At 36.5% G+C, this 14,747-nt stretch overlaps 1 protein-coding gene across 1 annotated transcript; it reads right to left on the reverse strand.

Annotated features, from left to right (window-relative positions):
• Positions 1–901: 901 nt before the first annotated feature.
• LOC127846516 (uncharacterized) lies at positions 902–14,215 on the reverse strand. The gene is made up of 4 exons (XM_052377813.1): positions 13,714–14,215; positions 5,440–5,606; positions 2,708–2,809; positions 902–1,425 (listed from the first exon to the last, which is right to left on the reverse strand). Exons 1-4 carry the CDS (start codon positions 13,736–13,738, stop codon positions 1,099–1,101), a joined length of 621 nt encoding a protein of 206 aa, XP_052233773.1. The 5' UTR covers positions 13,739–14,215; the 3' UTR covers positions 902–1,098.
• Between the last annotated feature and the right edge of the window lie 532 nt (positions 14,216–14,747).

Genomic DNA, 14,747 nt, shown 5'->3' on the forward strand with positions numbered 1-14,747 from the left:
CTTTGCAAAAATGACCAATGAAAGTACAGCAATGAAAATATATCAGATGATCACAAAAACTATAAAATAAACAGTTTATAACGCTGTCATTTAACCATATTTCAGATTTAAAAAGGTTTCATTGAAAATAAATAAATATTACCTATAATAAAGTGATGTACACAAAAGCACTCACTATCGCCAATACAGGATCACTGTTTACAGCATTATCTCCCCCGTCAGATCAACAGTTGGAGCATCTTTTCACATTCGTTAAAATTGTACATTTATTCAAGCAGGGTTTTTTGGGGTTGTGGGGGAAGGGGCCTTTAGCCCTTATGTGGGGGACATTTTACGCGGGATTTTCCACTTTGGAGAAGAAATGTGCGCGTGGGAATTTTCGCGGCGTTTCCCTTTTTGGGGGATTTGTTTACTTACTTTCTCATTATTACAATACATTTGTACATGTTTGAACTATATTCATTGTTTTTTTCATAATGTATTACGTTTGGCAAGATTAAATTGAAATAGAATTGAGATAACATAATCATGAAACACATCTTGTTATTAAAAAAAAAATTGTTTTTTTTTGTTAGGGGGAATTTTTGGTTCTGAGAGGGGAAAAACCCAGCCTAGTTTGGCGGGGGAAGACGCCGATATTCGGCGTCTGTTATATAAGGTTAAAAACACCTGATTCAAGGGACACACTATGCAACAATTGTTTTTGATTTGATTATACTTTTTCATAAAATACCCGATAGTAACCCCCTATTGGTGTGACCCCCTATTGGCGAGTTGACTGTACTATCACTTCAAAGTTGGCTTATCAACTTTTAACCCTTTCAGTGCGGAAACCGAATTTTAAAGGCCTTTGCAAACAGTTTGGATCCAGATGAGACGCCACAGAACGTAGCGTCTCATCTGGATCCAAACTGTTTGCTATTCTGATAGTATTCTTTGAAAAAAATGAAGAAAATGCTTATTTTACAAATTCAGCAGACGACATTTTAGCAGACGACAAATTTCCCAGCATGCAAAGGGTTAAGAATGAAATGTCGATGTTGACACATATCACAAGATTCGAACATTTATAAACTGTATACACACAATATCTAAGCGCTATGACTGGTCGGTCTCGCTTTCACTCAAGTTCTCATCACTTTTCACTTCACTTTCGGTGTCCACTTCAGCCGGTGCGTCGATACGATGACATAGCGTTTCTATTCGTAAATATGCGCATGTTTTCCATGATAATAAGGCGTTTCCAAGAATTGTAAACAATCCAAATCCTTCGAGCGCAAGAAGGTAGGCGGACATTCCAAAATTCATGTCTATTTTGGACGAGTACGAACACTTCGCTACACAGAGTCCGAAGCAGGCCGTTATGATGACGCTGAACAAAACGAGGGTAACCACGATTGGTGATGAGTAGAGTAAAAACTTGACCTGAAATTACGGAAAGATCTAAACGATATATATGAGACGCGTTCTGAGAAAACTGGGCATAATGCATGTGCGTAAATTGTCGTCCCAGATTAGCTTGTGCAGTCCGCATAGGCTAATCAGGGACGACACTTTACGCTTTTGTGGTATTTTTAGTTTCAAGGAAGTACCTCCATACCAAGAATCAAATTAAGGCGGAAAGTGTTGTCTCTGATTAGCCTGTGCGGAGTGCACAGGCTAATCTGGGACGACACTTAACGCACATGCATTATGCCCAGTTTACTCAGAACGCGGCTCTTATCATCATTAAAATGCTCAATTTGGCAGGTTCAACATGTGTCAATAACTCGTTGATATATGGGATTGTCTATGAATGCGAGATACGAGTAGCTTTTGGTCTTGAAGGACAACTGCTGCTGACAATCGATCCACCCCATGCTACAAATGTTAGTCTTCACATACATTTTTCTCCCCCCAAAGATGTTCGTCGTTTGAGAAAATACCAACCTCCGACAAAAATTACATAAAGTTTTTTAATAATCCCATCAATTTCTAAAAACATTGAATAATAGCACGAACGTATTTATCTTTATAACAATTTATTTATTTTTAATAATGAAGAACAAAACACGCATGTTATTTTGGTTCCTACGTAAAACAAATCCTTTTGTCGGAAAAGTCTGCATCTTTAATGCTTCGCAACTTGAGACCCAATAGCGAAAAAAAACTGCTGTTCACCAACGAATTAAACAAAATCTCGCTCTTCTTAAACACATGTTAGATATATTATTATGTTCATTTAATTTTTTAAATGCCAAACACAATCAATCGTAATATGGGTGCTGTCTTAACTGTAAAACCATTAATATTCGCCAGCATAAAATTTCGTGGTTTGAAAATGTACTTTGTGATTACGAGAATTCGTGGATTTCTTATTTGGAAAAACAGAGGAATTTGCGTCGGTCGTTTTTCGATGTGTTTGTGTCAAATTCGTGGATCAGGCAATCCACGAAATCAAAGTACACGAATGCACCACGGATTATAAAGATTTTACATAGGTATGCTAAATGGCTAGAAAATTAAATTTAGGTCGTATTTTGCATATTTACTTATAAATCATTTACTTTATGGAAATAACTAGGAGACAAAAGTATTAATATTAGTAACAATATAAACATAAGTACATCTAAAAATGTCGTCACATATTATAGACCTAAAAATACATAAAATGACATAATGCGTACATATTTACCGCAACACAACTATGAACTGTAACTTTTTATACCGTTGTTTGAATTGCATGGACGGTCATTTTCTCTTGCTTCTGTACTTCAGTATCCGTACCCTTGTAATACAGTGCCACACAAACAAGTGTTGGAACCATTGCCTGAAAGTAAGAAAACTCGTGAGCCTTGTCCGGCGGAAAACGGAGCTTAATGCTTTTGTTTAAATTGTCGTCCTGGATGAGCCTGTGAAGTCCGACAGGCTTATCAGGGTAGACACTTTCCAGATGTAATGGTATTTTTCGTTTCGGGAATTATCTTCTTAGCGAAAATCCAGTTCAGGCGGAATGTATCGTCCCTGATTATACTACATGTATTTGGATTGCAAGCACTAATCTAGGGTGAATCTTTTCGCTAAGCATTAAACCTTATTTTAACCCATTCATGCCTAGCGTCCTGAAAAAAGGACATTGCAAACAGCGTAGACCCAGATGAGACGCCGCATGATGCGGCGTCTCATCTGGGTCTGCGCTGTTTGCTAAAAGGATTTTCAGTAATAAATATTCTAAATATAGAAATAAGTAAACTAGAAATCCCTAATTTTCGAAATAAATTGATCCAATTAAGAAGGATGGGAGAGTCCACTAGGCATAAATGGGTTAAATAAGCGAGGTTCATGAACATGTTACACAGGTTGAATAATCAGAGCTTTTTTCTTTCTATACTTGTGGCATTAAAGCGTTCGTCCGCTCATAATTATTCTTTTATATCATGGACTTTTCCCTCATTAACCGATCTCAATCCACTATAGGTAATAGCCCCACAAAATTGTAAAAAATTACATATTTCAGAGGCATTCCGGGGCATACGGACTTACACGCGTACGAATTGTGGATTTATTAAGTCGAACATTTGAACTAAATAAAAACTATCACCGTAAGGCATACAGTTGTAGTCATAATATGTTTTGACGCAATGGCTTAGACATTTAACCCATTTATGCCCAGTGGACTCTCCCATCCTTCTAAATTGGATCAATTAATTTCCAAAATTAGGGATGTCTGGTATATTTATTTCTATATTTAGAATATTACTAACTGAAATTCCTTTAAGCAAACAGCGCAGACCCAGATGAGACGCCGCATCATGCGGCGTCTCATCTGGGTCTACGCTGTTTGCAATGTCCTTTTTTCAGGACGCTAGGCATGAATGGGTTAAACAGTATCATCTCTAGTGGTTTTGATTTTAAACTATATTTGTTGATATATGCGTACACGTCAAACTCGTTTACGCGGCTTCAAAGAGAAATCTCTTTTCGCGGGGGTTGGGGGTAGGGAGGGGCATGCCCCATGCACCCCACATACGCCCGTGTAATTTCTAAATGTCTAATGAAAGGTAAGTTCTACAAAAAGACTCGCACATCTAAGGGCATAATGATATTTAAGTCCGAACAGTTTTCACAATACAGGTACTTATTTTAAAAGCTTGTTCACATATATAAACAAAGTTTATATGATTTATATATGTATACTACCTTGCAGACTGCAGAAAAACTCTAACTAAAGTTATTCATGATAACAGTTAACTACAGCTCACATAAACTAAATTCCTTCTATAGCCATTCATTGCATGCTTTTAATTGTGCATTTAAGTGCAAGGGGTGTTAGAATAGATATATGTTTGCTTAGCGTCAAATAAAACCATTACAGCTAAATAAATAACACCAGGTGATCACGTATACGAGCGTACAATATATTGTGTGTACTGAGTAAATATTAACTTGCGATTTCAACTTGATTAAGTTCAATTTCCGCTGTTTGAAATCTAGGTTCATCCGAAGAAAAAACGGCACTACCATATAAAATATCGCCTTTTGAGATGTAGTCGGTTTATTTATTCATAAATTGACACACAAATTGAAATCTCTCAGTTTATCTTTAGCAAGCAGACTTGATTGTATAAATCGACAGCAACATGGCTGATGTTGTAGAATGTTATGATTGATTTCCAATTTGACACTTCGAAATAACCATTCAATATATTTCTAACAAAAGGGATAATTTTCATTGAAATTCAAGCCATATACATTCATTGCAACTGATGCCATTCTAGAATGCCTTGAATTATTTTCGGTAAAACTGGTCTTTGATGTTGCGGTATTTCATACAACATTTAAACCAATTATTAATGTAAGGCGTAAACCATTTGTTTTTCCACTTACCAGACCGAAACTATTTTTTTGTGTTGACCCTTTACTTAAATTGTTCGACCACGTTTAGCTAAAACCGATTATATTTATCAAATATATATTAAGATTACGATCATTTAGTTTCTATATTGAACATACATGTATTCGCGAAGTCAACGTTAAATTTACTAAAATTAACAAAAGAAAGACGGGTAAATAGAGATTTTTAATATTTCCGCATGTCATTCTATAGGGAATCGTAAAAAGGTGCACGAAAAAGAAGTTTAGCCGATATACCAACTGTATATTTGTATGCCCCCGGATCGATTCTGGGGTATATTGTTTATGGCCTGTCTGTCATTGTATGTGTGTGTGTCTGTGTGTCTGTCCCAAAACTTTAACCTTGTTCATAACTTAAGCAATATTGAAGAAAGCAACTTGATATTTGGCATGCATGTGTATCTCACAAAGCTGCACATTTTGAGTGGTGAAAGGTCAAGGTCATCCTTCAAGGTCAAAGGTCAAATATATGGCTTCAAAGCGCATTAGGGGGCATTGATCTTTTTTTTAGATGTTAACGGATACCAATGATATATTTGTCCTTACCGAAAAACCACTTATGATGCTGCCAATGTAGTACGGGACGGTACCGGAAACTACTTCCGGGGACTGGAGGCCGATACAGTAGAAGCCGAAGAATAGCTGCAGAAATCCGGTCACGAACATGAATGCAGCGAATATTCGGAACCCATTGATAAATCCTTGTCTGTGTTCTGAAAATAATAGTTCAAGTAATACATATAATGAAGATGAAGAAGATGATGATGCTGATGCTGATGATAGTTATGATGCTGATGATAGTTATGATGATGATGATGATGATGATGATAATGATGATGATGATGATGATGATGATGATGATGATGATGATGATGATGATGATGATGATGATGATGATGATGATGATGATGATTAAGAAGAAGAAGAAGAAGATGATGATGATGATGATGATGATGATGAGGATGAGGATGAGGATGATGATGATGATGATGATGATGATGATGATGATGATGATGATGATGATGATGATGATGATGATGATGATGATGATATTGATGATGATGACAATGATGATGATGAAGAGGATGATGACGATGATGATGATGACAATGATGATGATGAGGAGGAGGACGACGACGACTGGACGACGACGACGATGATGATGATGATGATGATGATGATGATGATGATGATGATGATGATGATGATGATGATGATGATGATGATGATGATGATGATGATGATGATGATGATTATGTCGTCGATGATGATGATCATGATGATGAGTCAGGGGTCGGGTATTCGTCACACCTGTGACAAGGTCGTGTTTTGGAAAGATACTGGTCATACATGAAAGTCGGAATGTGTTCTGTGGTATCCTATTGATTAAATAAATAAATGAAATTGGTTAACAACATTTAACATATTTAGAATACATAATTTATAAAAGATAAAAAAAGGCTTCGAGACTTTCGATAGCTTTAAGTACCACAAATAATAATGTGATTATAAAGAAATAACTAAAAACACTTAAAATCCAAACGATAAGTTTAAGTACTATATATACTTTTGGAACATGTAACGACAAACAACTCTCTTTAAATTACCAGTGATAACTAAATGTTCACTTAAAATTACTTTTGATTATGCAGGTCAAATATGATCTCTATTATTCTTATGATATTGTGCTAAACTTACGAAGTCTTTAATTCGTTTTATATAAAGCTAGGAAGAAAATCCGCTTATACAAATGTGCACAATAAATGGAGGTCAAGATAAAGGTGAAATCAAGTTCAATATAAACTTTCTTATCCACTACTTCAAAATACAAATTGTTACTGTACATTAACGTTCTTTAACGGAAATTTCGGTTATTCTAGAGATTGAAAGCCGCCACTCGCGCGGGTACCGAACTCCCCGAACAAAGACATTAAAAACAAAATAATAACTAACAAACGAGTAAACGAGGTGACTAAATATATTCAGACTTTACCAAACACCAATAATACACTTTGCCTTATACTAGTTCACGTTGTTGAATACCATAAACGATCGCAAGATAATATGAGTCGCGTTCTGAGAAAGCTGGGCTTAATGCATTTGCGTAAAGTGCATGTGCGCACTGCACTTGCTAATCTGGGACGACACTTTCCGCTTTTATGGATTTTTTTGTTTAAAAGAAGTCTCTTCTACACGAAAATCCAGTTAAGGCCGAAAGTGTCGTCCCTGATTAGCCTGTGTGGACTGCACAGGCTAATCTGGGACGACACTTTCCGCACATGCGTTTAGCCCAGTTGTCTCAGAACAAGGCTTATATGATTATTTTGTATCCATGCCATGACTTGTATTGATATCTTAACAAAGAATTAAACAAAATCGAAGGACTAGTTTAGCTTGAAAATTTGAAATATGAGCATTCCAGTAGTGTACATGTAGAACAGTTACAGTCATTTACTTACAAAAAAGTGAATCCCAAACATTCAACTACCTCTCAATGATGACTTAGAATATATATGGACCGTGCTCTGTGAAAAGGGGTTTAATGCATGTGCGTTAAGTGTCGTCCCAGATTAGCTTGTGCAGGCCTGTTTGGACTGCTTAAGCTAATCTGGGACGACACTTTACGCACATGCATTAAACCCCCTTTTCACAAAGCACGGCCCATATTACAAATATGTTACTTCTGCTTACAAACATCTTTACAAGACAGGTTAAATAATGCGTCCCCATATTTTGGTCAGTGTTTTTAGACGTTATTTTTCATAGTTTGACACCTAAAATAATTAATCAATTACGATTAATTAGGTAGTTAACGTGCGACAATAAATCCATCAAAAATAAAATAAAATATTTATGCAATTTTTAATAGACTGATTACACGTTGATGAACCATCTTTAACAAAGATTGCTTATTTAATGACCTTTATTGGCACAAAGACATTAGCAATGCATCTAGAGGAAACCATTATAAGAACTATAAATCTCTACTTAACACCGAACGGTATTGCAGTTGCAAATTCCGCTAAAATATCAGATAGCCTTTGCTAAGTTAAGATGCTCAAATCACAAATTAAATATTCAAGTTGGTAGGCAGTTACATATTGCATATAATTTGAGAATTTGTAAATTTTATTTCAATGAGAATAATGTTTCTATTATTTATTGTGAATACAACGTGTTTTTTTAATGTAGTAAATATGACGTTTTCAGTAGATAATTTGTATATAACTAGTATATGGGTGGAAATACTGTACATTACTTTTATAATCTGATGAGCAAAACAGATATTGACACACTATTGAAATTATATATGTATGCGTATCACAGTGCTCCAGCTAGAATTTGAAAAGGGCAGGGTGGCTTTTTTGTCAAAAAGGCACTTTCGACGCGCAGTATTTTGTGAAAAGGGCACTTTCGACGCGCAGTATTTTGTGAAAAGGACACGTTCGAGCGCGCGGGTGTTTCTGGAATGCTTTCTATTGCATGTTAATTTATATGTTATAAATAATTGTATTATTCCCATTATTACTAAACCATTCAAATATAATGTCTACAATGAGGATTAAACTAATTACAATGTAATAAGAGATTTATGAATTATCATATGTAAAAAAAAAAAAAAAAAAAAAAATTTTTTTTTTTATTTTTTTTTGGGGGGGGGGGGCGGGGCGGAGGTTCGGGAGGGCAGGGCGGAGGTTCGGGAGGGCAGGGCGCGGCGCCCTTCGATTTAGGCCTAGCTGGAGCACTGCGTATCATCTTTTGAACACAATTTAATAAGCTGATATATTTTTAATGTAACATGAACACAATGTAATGCGTTGATATATTTTATAATTAAGATGATGTGTTCGCATCTACAAAGATGTGTTATCTTTTGTTTCAAATACTGCGTATGTTCGGCCAACGGCCTTTATTTACTCAACTTAGTTGAGTTGAGTATCATTGGGATTTAACCCATTTATGCCTAGTGGACTCTCCCATCCTGCAAAATTGGATCAATTTATATCCAAAATTAGGGATGTCTAGTATATTTATTTCTATATTTAGAATATTTCTTACAGAAATTCCTTTAAGCAAACAGCGCAGACCCCGATGAGACGCCGCATCATGTGGCGTCTCATCTGGGTTTACGCTGTTTGCCAAGGCCTTTTTTTCTAGACGCTAGGCATAAATGGGTTAATTTACACATACAAATGGCGTTTTTTTAAAACAATAGTAAATGCCAGGTATAGCAAATATGAGTGATACATATGAAAAGGTTTTGGAAAAATTATGGACGAAGATTTTGTTTGTACAATGAAACGTGCATCAAACAGCAACAGCTTCCCATGACGGAGTCAAACTCTGATTGTTCAGATTCACTGGGGGCTGACGAGGTCAAAGCGTAGTCCGTTTCGCTACGACGTCGGGTATATGTTTTACTACGAAAACATGGTGTAAATACACTACTTAATCAGGCGAGTTTCATATTTTCTGGTGTTTATGGATTAGAGAACGGAACATCCAGTAATGGTAGGTACTTATTTTCAATAACAAACTAATAACAAATGCGCGTAGTTGCAACCTTTAAGTTTATTTTGAGCTAAAATCGAAATATTTTGATTTGAAGCAATGCATAAGGTGGTTATTCTGTTAAAATAGCCAATTACGGTAACTTAAATTAAATAAAACTACATTTTACTTCGATTCAGTGTACATTACACATTTAAAGTACAAAACAGGTTACGAACATATATTTTAATTATGCAAATTCTTTGTTTCGAAGGAAATTACAAGTCGTTTTATGTAAAGGTTTCGCACAGAGTATGTATTGGTTGCGCAACGAAGTACAAATATAATGTATAGGTTGCTCAACGAAGTTTCTGTATCCATTTCTGGACATATCACATGCAGTTTTCAGTTACTGCAGACTGCCATTTCCCAGTGCAAAAGATGCCGTGCTTCACTGTGCGCATGAACATCCAAACGAAAAGGTTGAACCCGGTGAAAGCCTGCAGAGTCCCGGCAGAGCCCCGGTATACCGTCACTACGCCGGCACTCACCGGGGTTATACCGGCATCAGACCCCGGCAGAGCTGCGGCAACGCCCCGGTTTAACCGGGGACAACCGGGGCTTCACCGGGAAAGTATTCAAATGTTTAATACCTCCGGGATGAACCAGGAGTTACCGGGAAGGACCGGCAATAACCGGCTTGGCACTGGAACCAACCGGGACTGCATCGGGAACAACCGGGACGGTACCGTCAGAGCACCGGTTTACTTATGTAACGTAGCTATAAAGGGACTCTGCCGGCATTCACCGGGGCATTGCCGTAGCTCTGCCGGGATGGTTTTGGGCCCCGGTGGAGCTAAGGTGCCGTCCCGGTTGTTCCCGGTACAGTCCCGGTTGTTCCAGGTGCCACGCAGATCGTTGCCGGTCCTACCCGGTGACTCCCGGTTCATCCCGGAGGTATTAAACATTTTAATACTTTCCCGGTGGAGCACCGGTTGTCCCCGGTCGTCCACGGTTTATCCCGGTGGAGCACCGGTTCATCCCGGTAGGGCCCCGGTTCATCCCGGTAGATGCCTGATCACGCACTGGGGCTCCGCCGGCATCATAGTGAGACTGGGCCTTAACCGCATTGTAACACGAAGTAAATTTACCGGCCGTCATGTACGCAGTTAACAATAACCTGTGACAGAAACCCACTGCCACAACTTTACAACAATATATTGATTATGCAATTGCGGTTTTGTGCCATTGGGGTCCTACTTTCCACACCTTACGGCTGTTACAGGTGTGGATTTTACAGGTACAATCATGTATACGAACATGAAATTCACCTCAAAATTAGTTGACGATAACCGATTTTCAAGAAAATCGCTTTGATATATACAATGTAAAAATCAAAATCCGTATGAGATAAATAATGATCGAAGTTGGAATATGGGATTTACTTTGACATAAGCAGAGTTTCGAGATAATCGAGTTGGGAATAACGAGAATCGAATGTCATTTGATAAAGAGTACCGTATGCTGAAAACCTATCGTCGGTCTCTATCAAAATGAACGTATAAGGGATTGTCAAAAGGTGAAGATGCGTCATTTTTATTGAGACCGACGACATTAGGTTCTCGACTCTCAACTGTCATCTTATATATGGATTTTCGATTTTAATCGTTTCCTTTGGCCTAGTCGTGAATGTAATTATATCATAATAATGTGCATTACCATGTCGACTGTGCGCTTCGGATCATGTTGTGTAGTTGTTACTACCTCTGTCTCAAAGGAAACATCCAGCCACTCCATGACTCTGTATTAATTTTTTTTCTTCTTTATTTTGCCTTTGAGAGATAACCAATACGTCTTCTGTGAGAAACGCATGCACGATAAAGCGTTGTCGTAGCGAGGCATATACGTATGCTGTCAGAGACATGATCATGCCTTATAATAATATGTAGCCTTTATTTCTGATAACTGGGTCACCCTACACATTTCTAAACACACCAGTGGCTTAACAATACATAGATCAATATGGAAATTGTAAAATTGTGTCAATTAAACACAGTTGTAAACCTTAATTGCATTTTTTAAAGTGAAACTTGACTTCGGTTTGATAAATCAGCGGTCTATTTCATGTTTAACCGCATAAACCAGACACATCTTGGATTATAATTTGATGTAACAGACCTATGAAATGACATTGTGCTTAAATTCAGAGTTTTGTTATTACAAAATCATAATCTTACATGTTTTAAACACAATTTTCGACTTATCCGTTCTCGATGTCATGTGTATTTAAACAATGTTTTCGTAGTAAAACATATACTCGACGTCGTAGCGAAACGGACTACGCTTTGACCTCGTCAGCCCCCAGTGAGATTGCCGCCTGGTTTTACTGCATAATTCGTAGACAGCTCCATATATGAAATACTTTTTATTTTCGTCAAGATATGCATTGCCGAAACGAATGCTTCTAAAAATGGACATCTTTAGTCATTCTGGAGATTCTCTTAGTTATAGCAGTACGTATTACATTATGACATATAGAAGTACGTATTACATTATGTCATATAGCAGTACGTATTACATTATGACATATAGCAGTACGTATTAAATTATGACATATAGCAGTACGTATTTCATTATGACATATGTTTGGATGCTTTTGTTAACACCGTAAAATTATTTACAAATGTGAGCTACACCGTGTTGACATAAGTTTGAAAAAATAAACCGTTTGTATAAGAGATCATAATGCGCAAGATATGAACATTGACAGTGCTCTTTCCATAAAAAAATCGGCGCTAGTTCATCTAGTGTATCCATCTGTCTTTTTGGTTTCGTATACTTTTCATCGCTTCATGAAAGTAGAAGCTTGGTTAATTCAGTAGCTCCAGACAGAAAAAAAATGACTTGGCGATTGGTATGATTTTTTTCGTACGAAGAGTTAATAAGAATTGAAGCGTTTGCTAACTATACCGCGTATATACGACCGTTGAATACTCCAGAAAAGTTGGGATAAACCGTTTATCATGCGAAGTGACAATACCAGTGCAATCTCATTTTCTTTACAACGAAAATTTTACTATGACATTACGAAAAGCAAAATCAAAATTCGAATTCTCGAAATCTTGATAAAATGTTCTGTATTAGCATCATAAGTCATAATGGGAACGAAAACTGATGTAGTATTTGAATATTCGTTTTTTTCGTATTCGAATATATTTGAATATTCGATTTATAAACCCCTCAATTAAAATGTCCTCATAGTACCAAACGTTCTTCATTTGCCATAAATACTCTAATCGAGAATATCATATATGTATATTTGAAGAAGTAAAACAAATCAATTATTATTTCAAAACAATAACTGAAGATTCATGCGCAATTCGGAGGGACCTTTTCACGTTTTGGTAAATTGACAAAATTAAAAAAAAATGTTCAAGATTCGCAATTTTTTGTTGTAGTTATGATATTTAAGAGGAAACAGTAATACCGCACATTAACCATTCTCTAAAATATCCATTTTATGCATCTTTTGACGATTTTAAAACTTGAAATATATAAAGCGTTGCAACGCGAAACGATCGAATAATTTGGAGAGTTCTGTTGTTGTCGTTATTATTTTGTGACACCAAGAGGATTGCTTATATAAAGTATAAAATACATCACAGACTGTTAGAGAACGGATGGCCGAGTGTTCAAAATGTTTGACTTTTACTTCACGGGTAGTGGTTCGAGCCTAGTTGAGGGTTACTTTTTCCTTTCTTTAATTTTATTCTTATTTTTTACTGGAGCTTTTAAGATCTAATGTTTACATGTATCAATATAAAGCATTTAATGGCAGTTAACTTCAATACATGCCAAAATCTGTGAAAGTGTCCTTTTAATACATTTGTTTGCTTTAATACGATGTATTGAATATCGTGTTTAGATCCGTTTAACAAAAAATATTTTGCAACAAAACATAACTTGTTGAAATTTGAAAACTTTAAACCTGATATGATTATACTTCAAGTAAGACATGACCAGAAGGTTATTAGTCTTTAAAACTGTACGTTAACATGGTGAACTAGGTCCATTAACATCCTCGCTTGGTCGCTAATAGTCACAGTGGTTGTTTATTTAAATAGCACCAACGCGCAAAATCAATTCGTAAAACGTTTCATCATACGCATTCCGACCTAATTTGAGTACAGCGCAAGACAACTTTTGAGAAATAAAGCCCGTTAACCGAGTGAAATATACATTCAATAGCTGTACACATGATTCCGCAATGTCACGAACAACGCCAAACAAACAACATTTTAGTGGTATTTGATCATAAAAGCCACATACCTTTGCGTTCGAATGCATTTTCCATATCTCCTAACGGCGGTTGTTTAAGCCAGGCGCCGTATTAAATCCATTATTTAAATGAAAACTTCCTTTTACGTACGACGAGGTTTTTTACATTGAATGTTCTGGTATCATCAACAGATGCGTATTAAAAGTTTTATGTTGAAACAGCTACGATCAAAGTTCTATCCGAATCTCTCATAGTGTTTGGATTTGGATTTATAACTTATGTTTTATCCCAAACTTGTAGTAATCTACAATACATAGGAAATAAAATACAATGTCTTGTAAATGCAACGTGTGTGTTCGATGACGCAGAAAACAACATTAAGTCAACACCATAAAACGCGAATAAAATTCCCAGTAAACAAAAAACAACAACACGACAAACAAACATAAACAGTTCGTTAAAACGTCTTCAGTTTAAATGCAACGAAATCTTTAATCCCTTCTTGGGAGCGAGTCAAAATTTTACATATTGAACACGTTTGCCAGCGCAGCTTTGTTTGCGATTTTTAATTGAAAACCCCCGAGTATTGATTAAACTTGGTGTATTAGAATGTATCGATTAAAGGCAGACTATATAAATATTAAATGACCGCAAAGTGTTTCTGTATAAGCTTTAATAAATACTAAAACGGAATCAGGCTGAATCACTGGTTCAGAAACACTCTTAATAGAAAATGTTTCGACGCAACGATGTAAGACACGATAAGTTCGTTTCAACTAAGCTTAAGAAATATTAAAACAATAGTTGTTTTTTAACATGCACGTTTGTTTTTTTAACATGCACGTTGTTTTTTAACATACACGTTTGCCCCCCCCCCACCCCACGTTGTTTTTTAACATACACGTTTGCCCCCCCCCCCACCCCTCCCCCTCCCCCATCCCGTTATGACAGCAAAGGTTAATATTTGCAATCGTTAAGTTCGTATGACATTTGATTTCTAGATATCGATCGATAACTGATAGTGGCTGACCTATTAATTTTTTATTTCTTGGATTTGCTCCTTTCCTCAAGAATATCATCCAGA

The sequence above is a fragment of the Dreissena polymorpha genome, chromosome 9, assembly GCF_020536995.1.
Source record: "Dreissena polymorpha isolate Duluth1 chromosome 9, UMN_Dpol_1.0, whole genome shotgun sequence".
Classification (NCBI taxonomy): Eukaryota; Metazoa; Mollusca; class Bivalvia; order Myida; family Dreissenidae; genus Dreissena; species Dreissena polymorpha.